A 21,962-nucleotide genomic window follows, 5' to 3' on the forward strand; every position below is an offset into this window, starting at 1 on the left:
GTGGCTCGCTCTACAGCCCCGAACACGTCACGTCCATTTGCTCCCATTATGGAAACCATCTGGGGATTCCAGTACAACACGTAACAGAATGCCACAACACCCTTAAAAATGATGTATAAAATTTAATCGTCTTACCTGTGGGTTTTTTCCTTAATTTCTTTCTTTAGATTGGCCACTTCCATCCTGAGGCTTTCTAAATCACTGGAAGTTCTATCCACAGTGGCTTTTAAGGACTCCAGCTAATTGTTAGTTAACAAAAAGTGCACTGGATTAAGATGTTACATTTACAATCAGTGAGCTGAATTCTCCCCATGCAGCACTAAAGAACCAAACAACATGCCCAGCAGAAAATAGAAAAGACCTAAAGTAAGAAATACCACACTGGGTCCACCAGACCCAGTGTTTGAGCTCTAAAAGTGCCCACTCATGGAGGAACATACCCTTTAGACTGTAAACTCACTATGGGCTGGGATAGTATCTGCTAATTCTGTTGTATTTTGCTCTCCCAAGTGCTTAGTACAGATATATGCCAAATGTGATATGTGCCATTACTTCAAAACAGAACATGAGCAGAAGCTTAGGGAAATCAGGAAGAGTTGGGGAAGGAGAGGGAGAGGTTGTGAGGTGGTTAAGATTGGAAGAGAAGAGGATGGCAGGAATAATAAAATATTATAAAAAGAAAATCTCCTCAACTCTCTGGGTGGTCTTTCTCGGTCTCTTCCTCACTTCACCACCTAATTGTAGGTGCTTCAGGGCCCTCAATTCAGGGTCTTTCTCTTCTCGCTCTAACCTTCAATTCCTCAGGGAGCACATTCGCTCTTAGGCCTTCAGCTACCACCTCTCCACGGATGACCCCTGTATCTATTTTTTTAATGGTATTTGTCAAGTGTTTACTATATGCCAGGCACAGTACTAAGCTCAGGGATAGAAACAAGCTACACAGGTTGAACACAGTCCATGTCCCACATGGGGCTGACAGTCTTAATCCCCATTTTACAGATGAGGTAACTGAGGCCAAGAGAAGTAAAGTGACTTGCCCAAGGAGATACAGCAGACAAATGGTGAAGCTGAGATTAGAATCCAGGTCCTTCTAACTCCCAGGTCTGTGCCCTACCCACGAGGGCATGCTGTTTCTCGAGTTGCTAGCTCTCACCTCTTACCTCCTCTATCAGTCAATGGTATTTATTGAGCACTCACTGTGTGCTGAGCACTGTACTGAGCACTTAGAAAAGTACAATACAAAAGAGTCGGTAGACTTGAACCCTGCCCTGAGGCTCTTACAGTCTAAAGGGGGAATAAGAAGTTCGAATTTATGATCTTTTACAAATCTGAACCCCCATGGAACTCATCAGCACTAACCAGATGAAGTGTCCTCACAATATCAGATTGCCTATTAATTAATCAATCAATAATATTTACCAGGCACCTTCTACAGTAAGTGCTTCCTTTTGCTTCCAGGTCACTGACCCACATCAAAAACTGAATTTATCTTCTCTCCCACATCCATTCATCCACCATCCCGTTCACTTTCCCATCAGAGTTGACAATGCTATCCATCTTCCTGCCTCTGAAGCCACCACCTTGGTAATTAATTTCTAACTCATCACTCTCTTTCAACTCTCATTCAGTATGATGTTAAATCCTGCAGGTCACACCCCACAATATTTCCTGGATCTGCCCCTTTCTCTCCATCCCAACAGCCACCACCCTGAGGTAACCGCTCAATAAGTAGGTAGATTAATGAGTAGAGGAGGCAACAAAATTGCCGACCATGCAACGGTTAAAGAACGTAGCAGGAGAAGAGGAAAGCAGCAGGGGATAAGCAAGAGGAGTGAGAGCACTATAAAAACAGAAGGGAAAATGGCATAGGAAAGTGGATAATACTAAGCACCTCTGGTAGAAATTTTCTTATTTTCCTAAACCAGGGTGTAGTTAATAATAATGTTTGCATTTGCTAAGTACTTACTATGTGCTAAGCACTGTTCTAAGCACTGGGGTAGATACAGGGTAATCAGGTTGTCCCACATGAGGCTCACAGTCTTAATCTCCATTTTACAGATGAGGCAACTGAGGCATAGAAAAGTGAAGTGACTTGCCCACAGTCACGCAGCTGACAAGCAGCGGAGCCGGGATTCAAACCCATGACCTCTGACTCCCAAACCCGGGCTCTTTCCACTGAACCACACTGCTTCTCAACTAGTTCAACTGGATAGGAAAAAAATGTTGAGTTCTTATATTTCATCCGGGTCATCTCCTTGAGGCAGAGGACTCTTCCTACACCTCTAATCAAACAACAAGTTACACTTGGTAAAATTTAATGCATCAAAATAATTCTCTTTTTTCTTCTTAAATATAAACCTCTGGATTCTATATTTGGTGGGAAGTACTAAGGTCTTGCTTAATCAATCTAGCGATCTTGCAGCAATTTCCTTCTAGTTACAGTATTTCTTATCAATCAATATTTATTGAGTACTTTACTGTGTGCACTGCACTAAGCACCTGGGAGAGTATAACACAATAATATAACAGACACATTCCCTGCCCACAGACGAGCTACAGTCTAGAGGACAAGACTACAGTCTTAGTTGATCGTACCTCATTCTGGAGTTGATTTCGACTGGACTCTTGGTTTTGATACTCCATTCTCAATTTGGAAGCCTGACGGTCGGCAAAGGAAATTTTCTTTTCATACTCTGCATTATTGCCAGTCTCACTTTCCAAAAACTGGATCTTCTCCTTGATCACCCCTTCTTTTGCTCTGATCTCCTGTTTCACCGTTGCTAATAACTGGAAGAATCAAAACAGTCTTAGAAGGTTCGAGATGAAAACTGCTAAACTTTTTAAGAAAAAAAATTCATAAATCCAGTATGGAATTATTTCACACTTAGAAACCTGGTAGCAAGCTACATTTTCCCCTGAACAGCTTGCATTGGACAAAGTCTCAGAGTCTTCCCTGTTATCAAAGCCCTCCTGAAATCACACCTGCTCCAGGATACCTTCCTCACTGATTTCTCTTCTCCCCCTCTTATATCTCTACCAACTACCACCAGCACTTTGGGACCACATAAATGATTAAATCCTCAAACTCCGACAGCAATTATGTACATATCTTAGCTCATCACTTAAGCACTAACTCTTATACATACCCTCCTTTTTCTTCCTTCATTCACGTGTCTGTCTACTGTGCTAAATTGTAAGCTCCCTGAGGGTGAAGGTCATGCCAATTAATGTTACTGCATTGTTAAGCTCACTGTGGGCAGGGAATGTGTCTTCCAACTCTGTTATATTGTTCTATTGTACATTCCCAAGGGCTTAATTCAGTGCTCAGCACACAAAAAACACTCAATAAATACAACTGATTGATTCTCCTATGTGCTTAGTATACAGTAAGCATTCAATAAAGACCACTGGTTGACTGAAAGCTCTTTATTGAAAGTTTTTATATTATTTACTTCTAATAATGTTTTGCTGAGATCTACAGAATCCAGAAACATTTATGCTTCTTTTGTAAATAGAAAAAGGACACCTAAAAAAATGCAGGATGGAACTTTTTAATGTTAGGCTTCAACAAGTTTGTTTTTTTTTATGATTTCAGAGAAACAGCTTTTCTTTATCATGCTGGAAAGACTATTCTTTTCTACTATATAGGATTTTTTGTTAGATTGCAACTTTTAAATCCAGTGAGCCAAAAGTTTATTTTCTGTTGCATTAGTTCCAAATCCAAACACGTCTACATTTCTCAGATTCATGAATATACTTACTAGGCTTTCAAATATTTTCAGGTTCCTTGCCTTGTTACTTTCTAAAGTGAAATGTTTAGGTCCAACAAAAAGTTTTGTTCACTGACTATATTTTTATCTGTAGTACCTCCAAAAAATTGTAATTTTCCTAGTCCAACTAGTATTACCGACTCTTTTTTTTTTTGCTCGATAGACAATATTCTTTTGGAAATAAAAGAAAGGAAAAGAAAAGCAGAAGCCCATTTAAAAAAATAATTCTATACAATTACTCTGCATTATTTTTTATTGGCTCAGTCTCTCACCAAGTTGCTATTTTTCTCACTGAATAATAGAATAGATGGTAAAAAAACATACGAAAATGATCCAATCAATGAAGCACAAAGAATCATGAAGTACGACGCTGGTGATATTTGTCCAGCACTTTCTATGGACTGAGAACTAGGCTCAGAACTCCTTAAGTACCTCTGGTGGTTGCCCATCCATCTCTGCATCAAACCAACTCCTTGCCAATGGCTTTAAAGCACTCAATCACCATGCCCTCTCCTACTTCACCTCCCCAATATCCTAACACAACCCAGCCCGCACATTTCTAATGCCAACCTACTCACTGAACTAATCTACTCACTGATCTAATCTATCTTGCTGTCAATTTCTCACCCAACTCCTGTATCAAGCCTGAAATGCCCTACCTATTCATACCTGACAGATGATCACTCTTCCCATCTTTAAAGGCTTATTAAAAATCACATCTCCTCTAATAGGCCTTCCATTCATTCAGTCAATTGTATTTCTTAAATCCATACTGTGTGCAGAGCACTGTACTAAGCACTTGGGAAAGTACAGTACAACAACAGAGTGACGATCCCTGCCCACAGTCTAGAGAGGGGGTGATAGACATTAATATAAATAAATAAAATGACAGACATATACGTAAGTGCTGTGGGGCAGGGAGATGGAGGAAGAGCAAAGGGAGCAAGTCAGGGTGACACAGAAGGGAGTGGGAGATGAGGAAAAGTGGGGCTTAGCCTGGGAAGTCCTCCTGGAAGAGATGTGCCTTCAGTAAGGTTTTGAAGCGGGGGAGAGTAATTGTCTGGTGGATTAGAGGAGGGAGGGTGTTCCCGGCCAGAGGCAGGACTTGGGCTAGGGGTCGGTGGTAAGACAGGCGAAATTGAGGCACAGTGAGAAGGACAGCACCAGAGGAGCAAAGTGTGTGGGTGGGGATGTAGAAGGAGAGAAGTGAGGTGAGGTAGGAGGGGGCAAGGTAATGGACTGCTTTAAAGCCAATGGTGAGCAGTTTTTCTTTTATACCAAAGTGGATAGGCAACCACTGGAGATTTTTGAGGAGGAGGGTCACATGTCCATAAATACCATGAAATGAAATGGAAAATGTATTTAGCTTTTGAGACAGTACAATATAACAGAGTTGGTAGACATGTTCTCTGCCCAGAGTGATCCAGAATGGTTAAACCTGGAATTTAACTTTATCATACTTCAACATTTCTATGCTTGCACTTTCTAACAGGGAATCTTCCATTCAAACATCTTATATTTACAATTAGTGTCTGCATGTAATAATGTTGGTATTTGTTAAGCGCTTACTATGTGCAGAGCACTGTTCTAAGCGCTGGGGTAGACACAAGGGAATCAGGTTGTCCCACGTGGGGCTCACAGTCTTAATCCCCATTTTACAGATGAGGTAACTGAGGCACAGAGAAGTTAAGTGACTCGCCCAAAGTCACACAGCTGACAAGTGGCAGAGCCGGGATTCGAACCCATGACCGCTGACTCCAAAGCCCGTGCTCTTTCCACTGAGCCACGCTGCATGTGCATGGATGCACACACTCTAATAATTTGGGAGAGAATGACAGATTAATTATTATTAATTATTATGGTACTTGAGCACTTACTATGTGACAAGCACTGTTCTAAGTGCTGGGGTAGACACAGGTTAATCAGGTTGGACACAGTCCCTGAACTACATGAGGCTCACACACTTACCTCACCTGTAAAAGGGTGATTAACTGAGGCTCAGAGAAGTTAAGTGACTTGCCCAAGGTCACATAAATATATGGCAGAGTCAGTATTAGAACCCTACTCACAGAGATTTTACAATCTAGTGGGTGATACAGACACTAAAATAAATTAAAAATCAGAAGAAGGAGAAAAATGGGATCCACATAAGGGATCCTGCTTAAATAATAGGGTATGTGAAATATGAACACTGTGAAAGGGGAAAATGTCAGATTTCATTAAAGGAAGGAGTCAATAAAAGATTTACCAAAGCACAACGATCTATTTCTTGATCCCTTTTCTGCATCTGCTCTATTGTGTTTTCCCACTGCTTGATGAGTTCTTGCCTCTCCCCGTGAACCCTCCGGAAAGCTTCCGCTGTTTTATCCAACTCTATCTGTGAAGGAGTGAAGCAAATGTCAAATACCATAGATGTCATTTTTATGCACTTTCAGTGCTTCGTCAAATATTACCCTGAAGATTATTAAATAAATCTTCAATCACACCAACCTGAGCAGTTAGAGTTTCTGTGAGTTCACTGTCAAGTGCCTTCCGTTTCTCATTAGATTCCAGAGTAAGCTTCTCTATTTGCAGGCTCAATACCTTGAAAGGGTTACATATAAACATCAATTATTGCAATTAGAAAATTCATCCCTCCAAAGCAAGTAGAACCTGGGTTTGACAAAGCCTCCATCTATGACACTTTGTCAGAAATAAAAAAACAAAACATAAGCACGTATTTAGACTGTAGACTGTGAGCTTGTTGTGGACAGGGAATGTGCCTCTTATATTGTTGATCTTTACTCTCCCAAGCGCTCAGGAACAGTGCTCTGCACACAGTGAGCCCTCAAAAATTACGACTGTTGATTGATTGAATTTACTACAGTACACGTTTTCCTCCTAAATGGGTAACTCAAATGAATACAAATTAAAGTGGGTCTATACATCATATCCCAGGTTGCTTTTTCACTAGACTTTGAAGTTAGGACAATATTCTATGTTCATTTGGTAAGCAGAGAACTTGGCATTTTGTTTGCTTGAATAGATAAATTAAAAGTGCACAGTGAAATAAATGCTCAGTAATAAGGATGCTATTCATAGAGACTTTTTTTGTCAATGCATTTACTATCTTATTGTGGAACTGGTTTGAGTAAGCATCTGGGAGAGAACAATAGTTCCTTTCCCACAGAGATTTTACAAACTGATTGGGGATACAGACACTAAATTACAAATGGCAGGAAGAAGAAAAATGGGATACTTATATGAGGTGTTGCTTAAATAATAAGGTGATGAACTATATATAGCTGAGGTTTTAAAAAAAACAAAACAACAACTTCTTCTTACAATGTTATTCAGAGGCTTCATTTTCAATTAGGCCATTATAAATTTCAAGAACTCCCAACCACTGGGGTGTTGTGAGGTCCGAATGAGATGAGTACTAAAAGCATTTTGTAAAATTAATAACATAATACAATTATACAACCCAATAAGGACGCAGCATGGCCTAATGGATAGAGCACAGGCCTGGGAGTCAGAAAGACCTGGGTTCTAATCCCAGCTCAGCCACTTGTCCGCGGCATGATCTTAGGCAAGTCACTTAACTCAGAGAAGCAACTTAGATTAATGTAAGGATCCCGGGTTTGGGAGTCAGAGGTTGTGGGTTCTAATCCTAGCTTCACCACTTGCCAGCTGTGTGACTTTGGGCAAGTCCCTTAACTTCTCTGTGCCTCAGTTACCTCATATGTAAAATGGGGACTAAGACTATGAGCCCTATGTGGGACAAACTACATGGGTTCTACCTTTACAACACTGTTAGAACGATGATGATGATGGTACTTGTTAAGCACTTACTATGTGCCAAGCACTGTTCTAAGCACTGGGGTGGATACAACGTAATCAGGTTGTCCCACATGGAGCTCACAGTCTTCATCCCCATTTTACAGATGAGGTAACTGAAGCACAGAAAAGTTTAGTGGCTGGCCCAGGGTCACGCAACTGGCAAATAGTGGAGCAAAGATTAGAACCCAAGTCCTCTGACTCGGAAGCCTGGGCTCTTTCCAGTTGACCACGCTGCCTTTCATTTAGACTGTGAGCCCGTCCTTGGGTAGGGAGTGTCTCTATCTGTTGCCATAATGTACATTCCAAGCGCTTAGTACAGTGCTCTGCACATAGTAAGCACTCAATAAATACTATTGAATGAACAACCTAATTACCTTGTATCTACCCCAGTACTTAAAACAATGCTTGGCACATATTAAGCGCTTAACAAATACCATCATCATCATCATCATCATCTTCTTTGTTTCACTTACCTCATCTGTACAATGGGGATTAAGAGTGAACCCCACATGGGACAATGATGGTGTCCAACCTGATTAGCTTGTCCCTACCCCAGTAGAGTGTCTGGCACATACTAAGTGCTTAACAAATTCCATAAGAAAGAAAAAAAACTCAAGGCAATATTTAGCATCTTTAGAAAAAAAGTTTCATTTCTAAATTGAAAATACCATATTATTTCTTTCTCCATTAAAAAATATCCATAACATTCAATATTTATTAAAACATTCATTAAGAAAACAGGAAAAGAGATCATAGTTTATGATAACTTACCCTTATTTTGCTATCATCTTGTTGATAATACTTTTGAAAAACGACAGAATCGTTGTCTCTACGGGCTGATTCTTCTAACCAAGCCTCCAAAGCTTGCTGATCCCAATTCATCTGACACCTTAAACCCTCCAGTTTCTGGGTGACTTTAAAAATGCTATTCTAATTGCGAAAAGAACTGTAGTTAGGATAGTCAAACACCAGAGGAAAGGAAAATGTAATAGAAGAATTCAGGAGGAAATAGTATCAGAAAATATTTAATTTCATTTATTAATTCTGTGTATATAAACATATATGAGTACTTGTTCATTATCTGCTGCTCTCAGTATGCTGAAAATTGAACAATAAGTCGACAAATTTGGCATCATAGATTGATAATTCTATTAATAACAACCTGTCAATCGGGGTCATCCACTAAGCAGTCGGTCCCCACTCAGTAGGTAAAGAAGCGAAAAATACTGACGAGAGGAGCTTCCCTTCCATAGGAAGTATATAAATCTACATTTAACAGGTTTGAAGTGAGCTTTTACTCCTCGACTCCTCATCTTCTCACGCAAACCCTGTCCTTACTTTGCTATCACTGTAGACAGCACCACCATCCTCCATGTCTCAAAAGGCCATAACCTCAGCCTCGTCCTTGACTCTCAATCCGCACATTCAAACTGTCACCAAATCCTCTTGGTTCTACCTTCACATCATTGCTAGAACGATGATGATGATGGTTCTTGTTAAGCGCTTACTAAGTGCCAAGCACTGTTCTAAGCACTGGGGTAGATACAAGGTAATCAGATTGTCCCATGTGGGGCTCACAGTCTTCATCCCCATTTTACAGATGAGGTATCTGAGGCACAGAGAAGTTAAGTGGCTGACATAGGGTCACACAGCTGACAAATGGTGGAGCAGGGATTAGAACCCATGACCTCTGACTTGGAAGCCTGGGCTCTTTCGGAAGAAGGCCACGCTGCTTCTCCATCCATCCAAACAGCTACCATGCTCTGATCTAACTGATCAGACAAAAAATTTTCTAATCAAACCTGACAGCCTAAACTCACTGTGGGCCGGGATCCTGTCTACCAGTTCTGTTACACTATACTCTCCCAAGCGATTAGCACAGTTCTCTGCACACAGTAAGTGCTCAATAAGTATGATTGATTGATTGACCAAACCATAGTGGATTAGTCAAAGAATCTTGGTGAACCCCCCAGGGCCCTCAATTTTGCTTCAATTTTGCTTTTATATACAAAATAGAAAGGCTTACTACAAGTTACAACTATCCCAAAATAAAATCACCCTGGGGTGTAAAGTTGTATCACTTAAGGTCTTATTCCACTCATAGGAACTGACAGATGTTCCGGCCAAGAGCTACAGGAAAATAAACTCCCACCCCATTAGTTCCCCACCTGTGCTATGAATATATCTTGGCACTGGCTCTGTCCTTATTTGGGGTTAAATTTTAGGGCATTTTAGAGATTCCTGCCTAAATAACCACGAAATTGTTGAACTAGGGAGGCAGATCGATTTAGAATTGGATGATGCAGATGTTGAAGAGTTAAGAGCTGCTCGTTTGAAGGAACTGAGGTCCAAAGGGGAACTCATTTAAACCCTACTTAAAACTCACCTCCTCCAAGAGGCCTTCCCAGACTGAGCTCCTCTTCTCCCTCTACTCCCTCTCCCACCACCCCTTTACCTCTCCACAGCTAAACAGAGAAGCAGCGTGGCGCAGTGGAAAGAGCATGGGCTTTGGAGTCAGGGCTCATGAGTTTGAATCCCAGCTCTGCCACATGTCAGCTGTGTGACTGTGGGCAAGTCACTTAACTTCTCTGTGCCTCAGTTCCCTCATCTGTAAAATGGGGATGAAGACTGTGAGCCCCACGTGGGACAACCTGATTCCCCTGTGTTTACCCCAGCGCTTAGAACAGTGCTCTGCACATAGTAAGTGCTTAACAAATACCAACATTATTAAACCCTCTTTTTCCCCTTCTCCCTCTGCTCCTCCACCTCTCTCTTCCCATCCCCATAGCACTGTACTCGTCCGCTCAACTGTATATATTTCCATTACCCTATTTATTTTGTTAATGAATTGTACATCGCCTTGATTCTATTTAGTTGCCATTGTTTTTACGAGATGTTCTTCCCCTTGACTCTATTTATTGCCATTATTCTTGTCTGTCCATCTCCCCCGATTAGACCGTAAGCCCGTCAAACGGCAGGGACTGTCTCTATCTGTTGCCGACTTGTTCATCCCAAGCGCTTAGTACAATGCTCTGCACATAGTAAGCGCTCAATAAATACTATTGAATGAATGAATGAACTCATCAAACTTTGACAATTCAAAGCATCACTGCAAGACACCAAAAAAAGATGAAGAAGTTTCGCTTTTTAAAATTTGTGAGACGCAGCATGGCCTCTTAGAACAAAAATGGGCCTGGGAGTCATACAACCTAGGTACTAAACAATTTGTTGCTGAACTGTACTTCCCAAGCTCTTAGTACAGTGCTCTGCGCACAGTAAGCGATCAATAAATATGATTGAATGAATGAATAATCCCAGCTCTGCCACTGTCATCTGTGTGATCTTGGGCAAGTCACTTTGCTTCTCTGTAGCTCAATTTCCTCTTCTGTAAAATGGGGTTTCGATCAATGCTCTCCCTTCTATTTAGACTTGAGCCCCATGTGGGGCAGGGACTGCATCCAACCTGATTATCTGGTATCTAACCTAGTGCTTAATACAGTGCTTGGAGTATAATAAAAGCTTAACAAATGTTATTATTGATTATAATTACAATAATTATTATTGTTGCATCTATAGTAAAGACAGTGGGAAGCAGTATGGCCTAGTGGAAAAAGCATAGTTTATAAAGCACGGGCCCGGGAGTCAGAAGGTCATGCGTTCTAATTCTGACTGAAGTCATTTAATTTCTCTGTGCCTCAGTTACCTCATCTGTAAAATGGGGATTAAACTTTTGAGCCCCAAGTAGGACAACCTGATTACCCTGTACCTACTCCTGCGCTTAAAACAGAGCATGGCACATAAGTAAGTGCTTAACAAATACCATGATTATTATTATTATTATTATGAACCTGGGAGTTAGAGGACTTTGGTTCTAATCCTGGCTCCACCACTTGCTTGCTGTATGACCTAAGGAAAGTTACTTAATTTATCTGTGACTTAGTCCCCTTATCTGTAAAACAGGGATCAAATACCTGCTCTCCCTCCTACTTAGACTGCAAGCCCTTTATGGGATAGGGAATATGTTGGACATGATTATCTTTTATAATAATAATGTTGGTATTTGTTAAGCGCTTACTATGTGCCGAGCACTGTTCTAAGCGCTGGGGTAGACATAGGGGAATCAGGTTGTCCCACGTGGGGCTCACAGTCTTAATCCCCATTTTACAGATGAGGTAACTGAGGCACCGAGAAGTTAAGTGACTTGCCCAAAGTCACACAGCTGACAAGTGGTAGAGCCACGCTGCTTTTATCTATCACAGAGCTTCATATAGAGCCTGGACCATAGTAAGCATTTAACAAATACCACAATTAATAATAATTAGAATAAGAAGAATCATGGTATTTGTTAAGGTTAATAATAATAAGGATAAACAACCAATCAATACATTTATGCTATGCTTACAATGTGCTCTACTAAGCGACTGAGAAAGTACAACGCAAAAATGATTATAGTAATAATAATAATTACAGTATTTGTTAAGCGCTTACTGTGTGCCAAGCATTGTTCTAAGCGCTGGGGTAGAGATACAAGGTAATCAGGCTGTCCCACATGGGGCTCACAGACCTAATCCCTTACTATGTGCCAGGCACCGTTCTAAGTGCTGTCCCATGAGGGGCTCATAGTCTCAATCCCCATTTTACTTACGAAGTAACAGTCATAGAGAACTGAAGTGACTTGCCCAAGGTCACACAGCAGACAAGTGGTGGAGTCAGGATTAGAACCCATGACCTCTGACTCCCAAGCCCGTCCTCTATCCACTACGCCATACGGCTTCTGCAGTTGGCGGAAACTATCCCTGCCCATAATGGGCTGACAGTCTTGTGGAGGAAACAGTCATTAAAATATAATTTTAATAAGTTTATATTATTATAACACTGTAATTATATATTATTGTAATACTGTAACAGTTATAGTACAGAACTCTGTATACAGTAAGCGCTCCGTAAGTACCGCCGATTGATGGATATTTAATAAACACTTGCTTTGGGGCAAGTCCTGTTCTAAGCACTGAAAATAAACATCTCTGGTTGAGTGAAATTCATACATATGGAATTAAAAATTAAAAATGAGATGCATTTATGACGACAAGAGGAAAAGAGTCTTTCTGCTCTCTACGAGCCCTTTAAGATGTAATGTGCAACCAAAGTACTAAATAATATTCTTAAAACCTTACTTCATTAATAGTTTTCCTATCTCTTATTGAAACCATCTCGTTTTCCAATCTCTGAATTTCACTCTTGACTCGTCCCAGTTCTCTCTCGGCAATGGCCCTAAAGTGCTCTTCAGTTTCAATTTCCTTCTCCTTGGCTCTGAAAAGGGACTATGAAATACAGAATAGAAATGTGCTAAATTATAACATCACATCAAAGATATTTATAATATTAATTATAACATTAAACAAGATTGAACTATATAACACTAAGTGAACTGAATAGAGTATAGGCATCAGATAAAAACTTTATACCCAATACAGCTGACATTTGGTCACATTACAGTGAAAAAATAAATGTTTTGCTCTTTGAGCACTAACAAAGGTATTCAGGTTGAATTCTGGTTCAAGATGTCAGAAGGGAGGTGGAGGGAGATCTATTTCTTCCTACCTTGGAATTCATTTTACCCACTCCTTTGTCTAGCACAGGTTCAGAATCTAGATTTCCCAAAGCACCATTTCTTCCCTCATCCACTTTGCTGCCTGTGAAATGTGCCAAAAATACAATTTTGGCTTTTTTGGCTTGATGAATTCCCCACCTCCAAAGTGATGTCATCATATTTGCCATCCTAGCACTCATATATATAATAACTATTTCATCGATTTAGTTAATTGGTTATTTATTCTTGCTCTTATTGGATTGCAATTTATGTCCACTTGTCTCCCAAACTGAACTGTAAAATTTTCCAAAGGTAAAGGTGGTGTCTTTTATATCTACTGTAGTTCTCGGGCAACTACTTCAGTAGGAAATGAATAAATAATGATGATCATCATTATCATCGAAGTATCTGCTAAGTGCTTACCATAGCACAGCATTGTACTAAGTGAATGGGGGATGACGACGATGAGGACGATGATGGTGTTGATGACAAATGAGCTTAAATCTGAAATTACTTTGTGCTCGCTAAGAAACAAGACACTATGTGAATCAAAGGTAAAATTTCTTTGGGCAATTTCTGTCTACAGAATTAAGGTTTTTCAAACCTAATTCCAAATTTAAAAATAAACGAATGAGCTATTGGCTATAAATGGGGGAAACAATTATTTAAGCAAATGTCTTAAAACATAAATTTAACACAGATAATAATAATGGCATTTGTTAAGCACTTACTATGTGCCAAGCACTGTTCTAAGCACTGGGTAGATGCAAGCTAATCTCAGTCTTAATCCCCATTTTACAGATGAGGTAACTGAGACACAGAGAAGTGAAGTGACTTCCCCAGGGTCACAAAGCGTCATCATCTATTTCAGGAAACTATTAAGGCATAACTATTTTAACCCTTTTATTATCTGTCCAGCCTCTCAGAGTCACACCTGGAGAGTTTTCAGTACTCCAGCAGTCTCAACTAAGGGAGGGAGAATCAAGCAGAGGCCTACCCTTTCCATTCCTAGCTTGGGCAGTGGCTAGCGAGTGGAAGGCAATCAGCTACTAGTGAGAACTCATCCTTGCTGGGCAGCAGCGGCATGGGAGAAGGGTCGAGAGCAGAGCCTCGAGTTTACTGTGCGGAACGTGGCAGTGGTAAACCGCTTCTGTATTTTTACCAAGAAAACTCTATGGATCCACTGCCAGAACGACTGCAGATGGAGGTGGGGCGTACTGGGAGAGATCTGTTAATGGCGTCGCATGGGTCGGATACGGCTCAACAGCATAAGACAACAACATTATCTGTCCACTTCCTGAAGATAGGGTGAACTGATAATATTTTGGCAAGGGATGGAAGCTGTCAACTTTGTGAACTATCTGGACAACGGTCATTCCAAGGTTCTAGGCAACTAGTTTGGGACACGGGGGATAAAAGGAATTAGAATAATAATGTGTCCTACTGCCTCCTATCAAAGTACGTCCTTAGCCATTTTACTAATTATAAGATCGAGAATCTATTTATTCCATCATCACTATTTACCTGGGTAAACATGAACTCCTGCTGGACATTTTTCAAATGGGATGACATAGCACTGATTCGTTCTTCAAAGTCAATCAGTTGATCTTGCAAGCGTGCCTTTTCATTTTGCATCTTTAACATCTGAAAACAAACATCATGATGAGCTGTGACTACTACTAACTTTCAACACTTTAGAACACTATCGATGCTCATAGATTTAAATCTCAAACATGGTGACAGTTGGGTTCAAAAAGATAATTTGAATCTTTGGTCATTCTACGAACCATTGATTCGAACAGGAAAAACTTCCCTAGCATAAAATAAAAATCTTTCCACCACTAAAATGCAAATTTCCAGGGCAATTTTTGCATTGTATAGTATTTTTCAAGACTAATGAAAAGCCACATGCGAGAAATCCAATGAAGAATTTACAAGGTAAGAACACAATTCTCAAATTGAAATTGGAGAGCAATGCTTTTTACTCTTCACAACCTGACTTTTGGGAGATGATCGAGCATTCCGATTAATATAATACTGTGAAACTATCATAACGTTGTCCCATTAGAACAGCTAACATCTTTAACTTTATATTAAATCTTGCATTTTACCCACTAATACTTTGATGTTAACCAGATTTTCCTGAATTACACTAAACGGAATTAAACTCAGTCCTCTGAAACGTTTGCTTCATGGGTTCATGCCCAGTAGGAATGGATTTAGGAAGAAAAAAAGAATGGTCCTGAAGTCCAAACTGCTTATTTCCAAACCATTCCAACCAACTGGGAGGGAAAAGGTTTAGATTAGGAGAACCCTATCTCTGGCTAATGGTATTTCTCGTTTAACGCTCAGCATCCCGTTCAGTAGATACCAAAATAAAATGGGGATCCTGGGGCTGAGGTGAGAGGTAAAGGGCAGAATGGAGAAGAAAGAAATAGCCAAGAATAAGAGAGAAGAAATGGGGAGTAGGAGGGTGAGGGGCAGGGAGAAGGAATAGGAGCAACAGAAAGGTAAGAATGGGGAGGAACTGTGAGAGAGATAGAGAATCAGAAAGGGAGAAAAAATGTCTAGAGGCTTAGAAAGAGAGAAGTGGCAGGAAAAGGGGAGCAAGGTGTCTGAAAGGCTGAAGCTGACAATCAAGGAAAAAGAAATGCAGAGGGAAGGAGAATCATCGATATTTATGGAACCCTTACTGTGTACAGAGCACTGGACTTCACACTTACAGGGGAAGAAGGAAAAGGTTAAAGGAAGGATCTTGGAAAAGGAAAGAGGACCGAGAAAAGGGACAAGGATGGATGGAGGGAGACAAGAGAAAAGGAAATAAATTTGAGGAAGGGGCAGCTCTGACTATGGGGTCTAAGCTTCACTCCTAAAAAGGGAATTCCAAACTAATCCCTTCCCCTCCTTTTCTCTGTCTCCCCAGTCCTCTGTCACTTCTCTCTTTTTCTTTCTCTGCCTGTCTCCCACCTCCTCCTTCCTCATCTCTCTCCCCTTCCCTCTCCCTCCATCCTTTCTCACCTCTCTCTCCCTCCTCCCCTCCCACTCCCTCCAACCTTCTTCACCTCTCTCTCCCCTTCTCTTAGTGGATAGAGCCCGGGCCTGGGAGTCATAAGGTCATGGGTTCTAGTCCCAGCTCCACCACTTGTCTGCTAAGTGACCTTGGGTGTCACTTCACTTCTCTGTACCTCAGTTACCTCATCTGTAAAATGGGGATTGACACTGTGAGCCCCATGTGGGGCAGGGGCTGTATTCAGCCCAATTTGCTTGTGTCTACCCCAGCGCTTAGTACAGTGTCTAGCACACAGTGAGTGCTTAACAAATATTATTATCTCTCCTCCTCCCTGCTTCCTCTCCTCTCCCTCCCCCTCCACCCTTCTTCAACTCTCTCCCCTTTCTTATCCCCTCTCCATCCTTCAATTCTCTCCCCTTTCATCCCCCCCTCCATTCTTCAACTCTCTCCCCTTTCTCCTCCCCCCTTCCATCCTTTTTCAACTTTCTCCCCTTTCTTCTCCCCTCCCCAACCTTCTTCAACTCTCTCTCCTTTCTTCTCCCCCCCATCCTTCTTCAACTCTCTCTCCTTTCTTCTCCCCCCCATCCTTCTTCAACCCTCTCCCCTTTCTTCTCACCCCATCCTTCTTCAACTCTCTCCTTTCTTCTCCCCTCCATTCTTCAACTCTCCCCTTTCTTCTCCCCCATCCTTCAATGCTCTCCCCTTTCTTCTCCCCCCATCCTTCAATGCTCTCCCCTTTCTTCTCCCCCCATCCTTCAACTCTCTCCCCTTTCTTCCTCCCCAACCTTCTTCAACTCTCTCCCCTTTCTTCTCCCCCCCATCCTTCTTCAACTCTCTCCTCTCCCCTTTCTCCCCACCCCATCCATCTTCAACTCTCTCCCCTTTCTTCTCCCCCTATCCTTCTTCAACTCTCTCCCCTTTCTCCACCCCCCCGCCCACATCCTTCAACTCTCTCCCCTTTCTCCACCCTCCTGCCCACATCCTTCAACTCTCTCCCCTTTCTTCTCCCCCATCCTTCTTCAACTCTCCCTTTTCTTCTCCCCCCACTCTTCTTCAACTCTCCCTTTTCTTCTCCCCCCACTCTTCTTCAACTCCCCCTTTTCTTCTCCCCCCCTTCTTCAACTCTCCCTTTTCTTCTCCCCCCCTCCTTCTTCACCTCCCCCTTTTCTTCTCCCCCCCTTCTTCAACTCTCCCTTTTCTTCTCCCCCCACCCCTTCTTCAACTCCCCCTTTTCTCCCCCCCTCTTTCTTCAACTCCCCCTTTTCTCCCCCCCTCTTTCTTCAACTCCCCCTTTTCTTCTTCCCCCCTCCTTCTTCAACTCTCCCTTTCCTTATCCCCCCCTCCTTCTTCAATTCTCCCTTTCCTTCTCCCCCCCTCCTTCTTCAATTCTCCCTTTCTTCTCCCCCCCATCCTTCTTCAATTCTCCCTTTCTTCTCCCCCCCATCCTTCTTCAATTCTCCCTTTCTTCTCCCCCCCATCCTTCTTCAATTCTCCCTTTCTTCTCCCCCCCATCCTTCTTCAACTCCTTTCTTCTCCCCCCATCCTTCTTCAACTCCTTTCTTCTCCCCCCATCCTTCTTCAACTCCTTTCTTCTCCCCCCCATCCTTCTTCAACTCTCCCTTTTCTTCTCCCCCTCCATCCTTCAACTCTCTCTCCTTTCTTCTCCCCCTTTCCATCCTTCTTCAACTCTCTCCCCTTTCTCCTTTCCCTTTCCATCCTTCTTCAACTCTCTCCCCTTTCTCCTCCCCCCCTCCATCCTTCAACTCTCTCCCTTTTCTCCTCCCCCCTCCATCCTTCTTCAACTCTCTCCCCTTTCTTCTCCCCCTTCCATCCTTCTTCAACTCTCTCTCCTTTCTTCTCCCCCCTCCATCCTTCTTCAACTCTCTCTCCTTTCTTCTCCCCCCCTCCATCCTTCTTCAACTCTCTCTCCTTTCTCCCCCCATCCTTCTTCTCCAACTCTCTCCCCTTTCTTCTCCTCCCCCATCCTTTTTCTTCAACTCTTTCCCCTTTCTTCTCCTCCCCCCTCCATCCTTCAACTCTATCCCCTTTCTTCTCCCCCCCATCCTTATTCTTCAACTCTCTCCCCTTTCTTCTCCTCCCCCCTCCATCCTTCAACTCTCTCCCCTTTCTTCTCCTCCCCCCTCCCTCCTTCAACTCTCTCCCCTTTCTTCTCCTCCCCCCTCCCTCCTTCAACTCTCTCCCCTTTCTTCTCCTCCCCCCTCCCTCCTTCAACTCTCTCCCCTTTCTTCTCCTCCCCCCTCCCTCCTTCAACTCTCTCCCCTTTCTTCTCCTCTCCCCCCATCCTTCAACTCTCTCCCCTTTCTTCTCCTCACCCCCATCCTTCAACTCTCTCCCCTTTCTTCTCCTCGCCCCCATCCTTCAACTCTCTCCCCTTTCTTCTCCTCTCCCCCCATCCTTCAACTCTCTCCCCTTTCTTCTCCTCTCCCCCCATCCTTCAACTCTCTCCCTTTCTTCTCCTCTCCCCCCATCCTTCAACTCTCTCCCCTTTCTTCTCCTCCCCCCCATCCTTCAACTCTCTCCCCTTTCTTCTCCTCCCCCCCATCCTTCAACTCTCTCCCCTTTCTTCTCCTCACCCCCATCCTTCAACTCTCTTCCCTTTCTTCTCCTCTCCCCCCTTCCTTCAACTCTCTCCCCTTTCTTCTCCTCTCCCCCAATCCTTCAACTCTCTCCCCTTTCTTCTCCTCTCCCCCCATCCTTCCACTCTCTCCCCTTTCTTCTCCTCTCCCCCCATCCTTCCACTCTCTCCCCTTTCTTCTCCTCTCCCCCCATCCTTCCACTCTCTCCCCTTTCTTCTCCTCTCCCCCCATCCTTCCACTCTCTCCCCTTTCTTCTCCTCTCCCCCCATCCTTCAACTCTCTCCCCTTTCTTCTCCTCCCCCCCATCCTTCAACTCTCTCCCCTTTCTTCTCCTCCCCCCTCCCTCCTTCAACTCTCTCCCCTTTCTTCTCCCCCCTCCATCCTCTCTCACCTCTCTCCCGTCCCCCCCTCCCATCCTCAGCCCCCTCCTCTCCTCTCCCCCTCCCCGCCGAGCTGAACCTGGTCCTCCAGCGCCTTGTTGTGGGCGTTGGCCACCGGGATGGCGAACCCATCTTCCCACTGCAACTCGGCTAGGAAGGCGCTGCTCATGGTGCCTGCTGAGACCGTCCTCCCCGGGCCCTCCGCGCTCCGAGCTTCCAAGGAGAAAATCCAACGCCCTTTCGCGGCCCTAGCAACCGCCCGTTGCCCCGGGTTACCCCACCGGAAGTGGCCGGGATGGGGCGGCTCCGCGGCCCTAGCAACCGCCCGTTGCCCCGGGTTACCTCAGCGGAAATGCCCGGGGATGGGGCGGCTCCGCGGCCCTAGCAACCGCCCGTTGCCCTGGGTTACCTCAGCGGAAATGCCTGGGAATGATCATCATAATAATCATTCATTCAATAGTATTTATTGAGCGCTTAGAGCACTGTCCTAAGCGCTTGGACTGTAAGCCCGTCAATAGGCAGGGATTGTCTCTATCTGTTGCCGAATCGCACATTCCCGAGCGCTTAATACAGTGCTCTGCACATAGTAAGCGCTCAATAAATACTATTGAATGTACAGTTTAAAATAATGATGGTATTTGTTAAGCGCTTACCATGTGCCAAACATTGTTCTAAGCGCTGAGGTAGATACAAGGCAATCAGGTTATCCCATGGGCTCACAGAGAACCCCCATTTTACAGATGAGGGAACTGAGGCACAGAGACTTTAAGTGACTTGCCCAAGGTCACACAGCTAAGTGGCAGAGGCGGGATTAGAACCCACGACCTTTGACTCCCAAGCCCGGGCTCTTCTCGCTAAGCCATGGGGGTTCTCCTCGCGGCCCTAGCAACCGCCTGTTGCCCTGGGTTACTGCCCTGGAACTGGCCAGGAAGGGGTGGGGGGGCGTCGGTGATTTCCATTTTGAACTACCTGGGTTCAGGTCGCAGCTAGTGGCTTTTATCCCCTTCGCGACAGAGTTCTTCCAGCACTTGTGTGCAGAGCACTGTACTAAACGCTTGGGAGACTATAATAATAACGTTGATATTTGTTATGTGCTTACTCTGTGCAGAGCACTGTTCTTAGCGCTGGGCAGGGTAATCAGGTTGTCCCACGTGAGGCTCACAGTCTTCATCCCCATTTTACACATGATGTAACTGAGGCACAGAGAAGTCAAGTGACTTGCCCACAGTCACACAGCTGACAAGTGGCAGAGTCTGAATTCGAACCCATGACTTCTAATTCCCAAGCCCGGTCTCTTTCTTCTGAGCCACGCTGCTTCTCTAAACAGTCCCATCCCCTGTCCAGTACAGGCTCATCCATCCTTTGGGGTGCCCAGAGCCCTCCTACTCTGCTCCTCTGGTGCTGCTAACCTCACTGGGCCTAGATCTCGCCGTCCCACCATCGACCCCTGGCCCACATCCTACCTCTGGCCTGGAATGGCCTCCCTCCTCATATCCACCAAATTAACTCTCTTCCCCTCTGCAAAGCGGTCCTGAGAGCTCACCTCCTCCAGGAGGCCTTCCCAGACTGAGCCCCCCCTTTCCCTCTGCTCCTCCTCCCCTCCCCATTCCCCCTTCTCCCACACTGTGCTCGACCCTCTCCCTGCCCCACAGCACTTGTGTATATATGTACATATTTATTCTACATTTTATTAATGTGTATTTATTTATATTGATGCTATTGATACCTGTTGTTTTGACGTCCATCTCCCCCCTTCTAGACTGTGAGCCCATTAATGGGTAGGGATTGTCTCTATCTGTTGTGGAATTGTACTTTCCAAGCACTTAGTACAGTGCTCTGCACAGAGTAAACGCTCAATAAATACGATTGAATGAATGAATGACTCCGGAAAAGTGCCCCACAGGCCACCCTGAAGGTTGGACCATCCCCAGTCTTCGCCCAGCTCCGAAGGCCACTTCTGTCAACGGGACACACTAAACAATTTTATGGAAAATGCTCTGGGACCAAGCAGCTCCTCCAATTCCAGTTTGTAGGTGGAGATGAGGGAAGAGGTGGAGGATGAAGTGTTTTCTGGGGCGAGAAAAGATATGGTATTCATCCACTGCCCATGGGGTGAATACACTGTACCATATTTACAGTTGCCCCCAGACTAAGCCCCCCTTTCCTCTTCTCCCACTCCCTTCTGCGTCACCCTGACTTGCTTCCTTGATTCTTCCCCACTTCCAGCCCCATGGCACTTATCTATAGTCTGTCATTTCTCTTCCTTTATTAATATCTCTCTCCCCATCTCTAGACTATAAGCTCTTTGTGGGCGAGGAAAGTCTCCCTAGTGCTTAGTACAGTGCTCTGCACATAGTACACTCTCAATAAATACCATCAAATGAATGAATGTGATAAAGACACCACAGACAGTACAGCTCACCTAAAGCGCTCACGTGGCTAAGAAGACCCACGATCGATCCACAGTCCGGGCCACTTTGTGCACAAAAAGGATGTGCCTTATGTTAATTCCTTAAGGTTTGCAGCTCCCGGCACCTTTTCTCTTTTTTCTCTTTGCTTCTTGTTGATAGAAAGCTTTTGCTCTGAGCCAGCCACTTCTTTATAGTAGTGCACGAGGCAGGATTGTCCTCAGTAATTGACTCTCGGTTTTCAGCTGGGATGCAGTACCGACTGAGCCTTTGGGAAACTGTGGCTCTGAAATATTTCTGCTGAGCTCCCTGGTGTAAGATGATTGTGGCCAGGGATTGTCTACGCCTACTCTTTGGTACAGTATTCTCCAAGTGCTCTGCATACTCT

At 43.8% G+C, this 21,962-nt stretch overlaps 1 protein-coding gene across 4 annotated transcripts in view; it reads right to left on the reverse strand.

Annotated features, from left to right (window-relative positions):
* Positions 1-21,743, reverse strand: part of CCDC39 (coiled-coil domain containing 39) — a 66,682-nt gene extending 44,939 nt beyond the window's left edge. The window contains exons 1-8 of one of the 4 annotated variants that reach the window (XM_029076084.2): positions 21,589-21,743; positions 14,704-14,823; positions 12,764-12,910; positions 8,361-8,519; positions 6,261-6,353; positions 6,019-6,147; positions 2,596-2,787; positions 136-239 (exon numbers count right to left, since the gene is read on the reverse strand). In XM_029076084.2, coding sequence (XP_028931917.1) covers positions 136-239; positions 2,596-2,787; positions 6,019-6,147; positions 6,261-6,353; positions 8,361-8,519; positions 12,764-12,910; positions 14,704-14,823 — 944 coding nt within the window. In that variant the 5' untranslated portion in view covers positions 21,589-21,743. Of the gene's footprint in view, positions 1-135; positions 240-2,595; positions 2,788-6,018; positions 6,148-6,260; positions 6,354-8,360; positions 8,520-12,763; positions 12,911-14,703; positions 14,824-19,245; positions 19,448-21,588 lie in introns of those variants that run through there. The other 3 variants (XM_029076077.2, XM_029076089.1, XM_039913173.1) reach the window with 3 other exon arrangements.
* Between the last annotated feature and the right edge of the window lie 219 nt (positions 21,744-21,962).

Source organism: Ornithorhynchus anatinus, chromosome 1, assembly GCF_004115215.2.
Source record: "Ornithorhynchus anatinus isolate Pmale09 chromosome 1, mOrnAna1.pri.v4, whole genome shotgun sequence".
In the NCBI taxonomy this organism is placed as follows: domain Eukaryota; kingdom Metazoa; phylum Chordata; class Mammalia; order Monotremata; family Ornithorhynchidae; genus Ornithorhynchus; species Ornithorhynchus anatinus.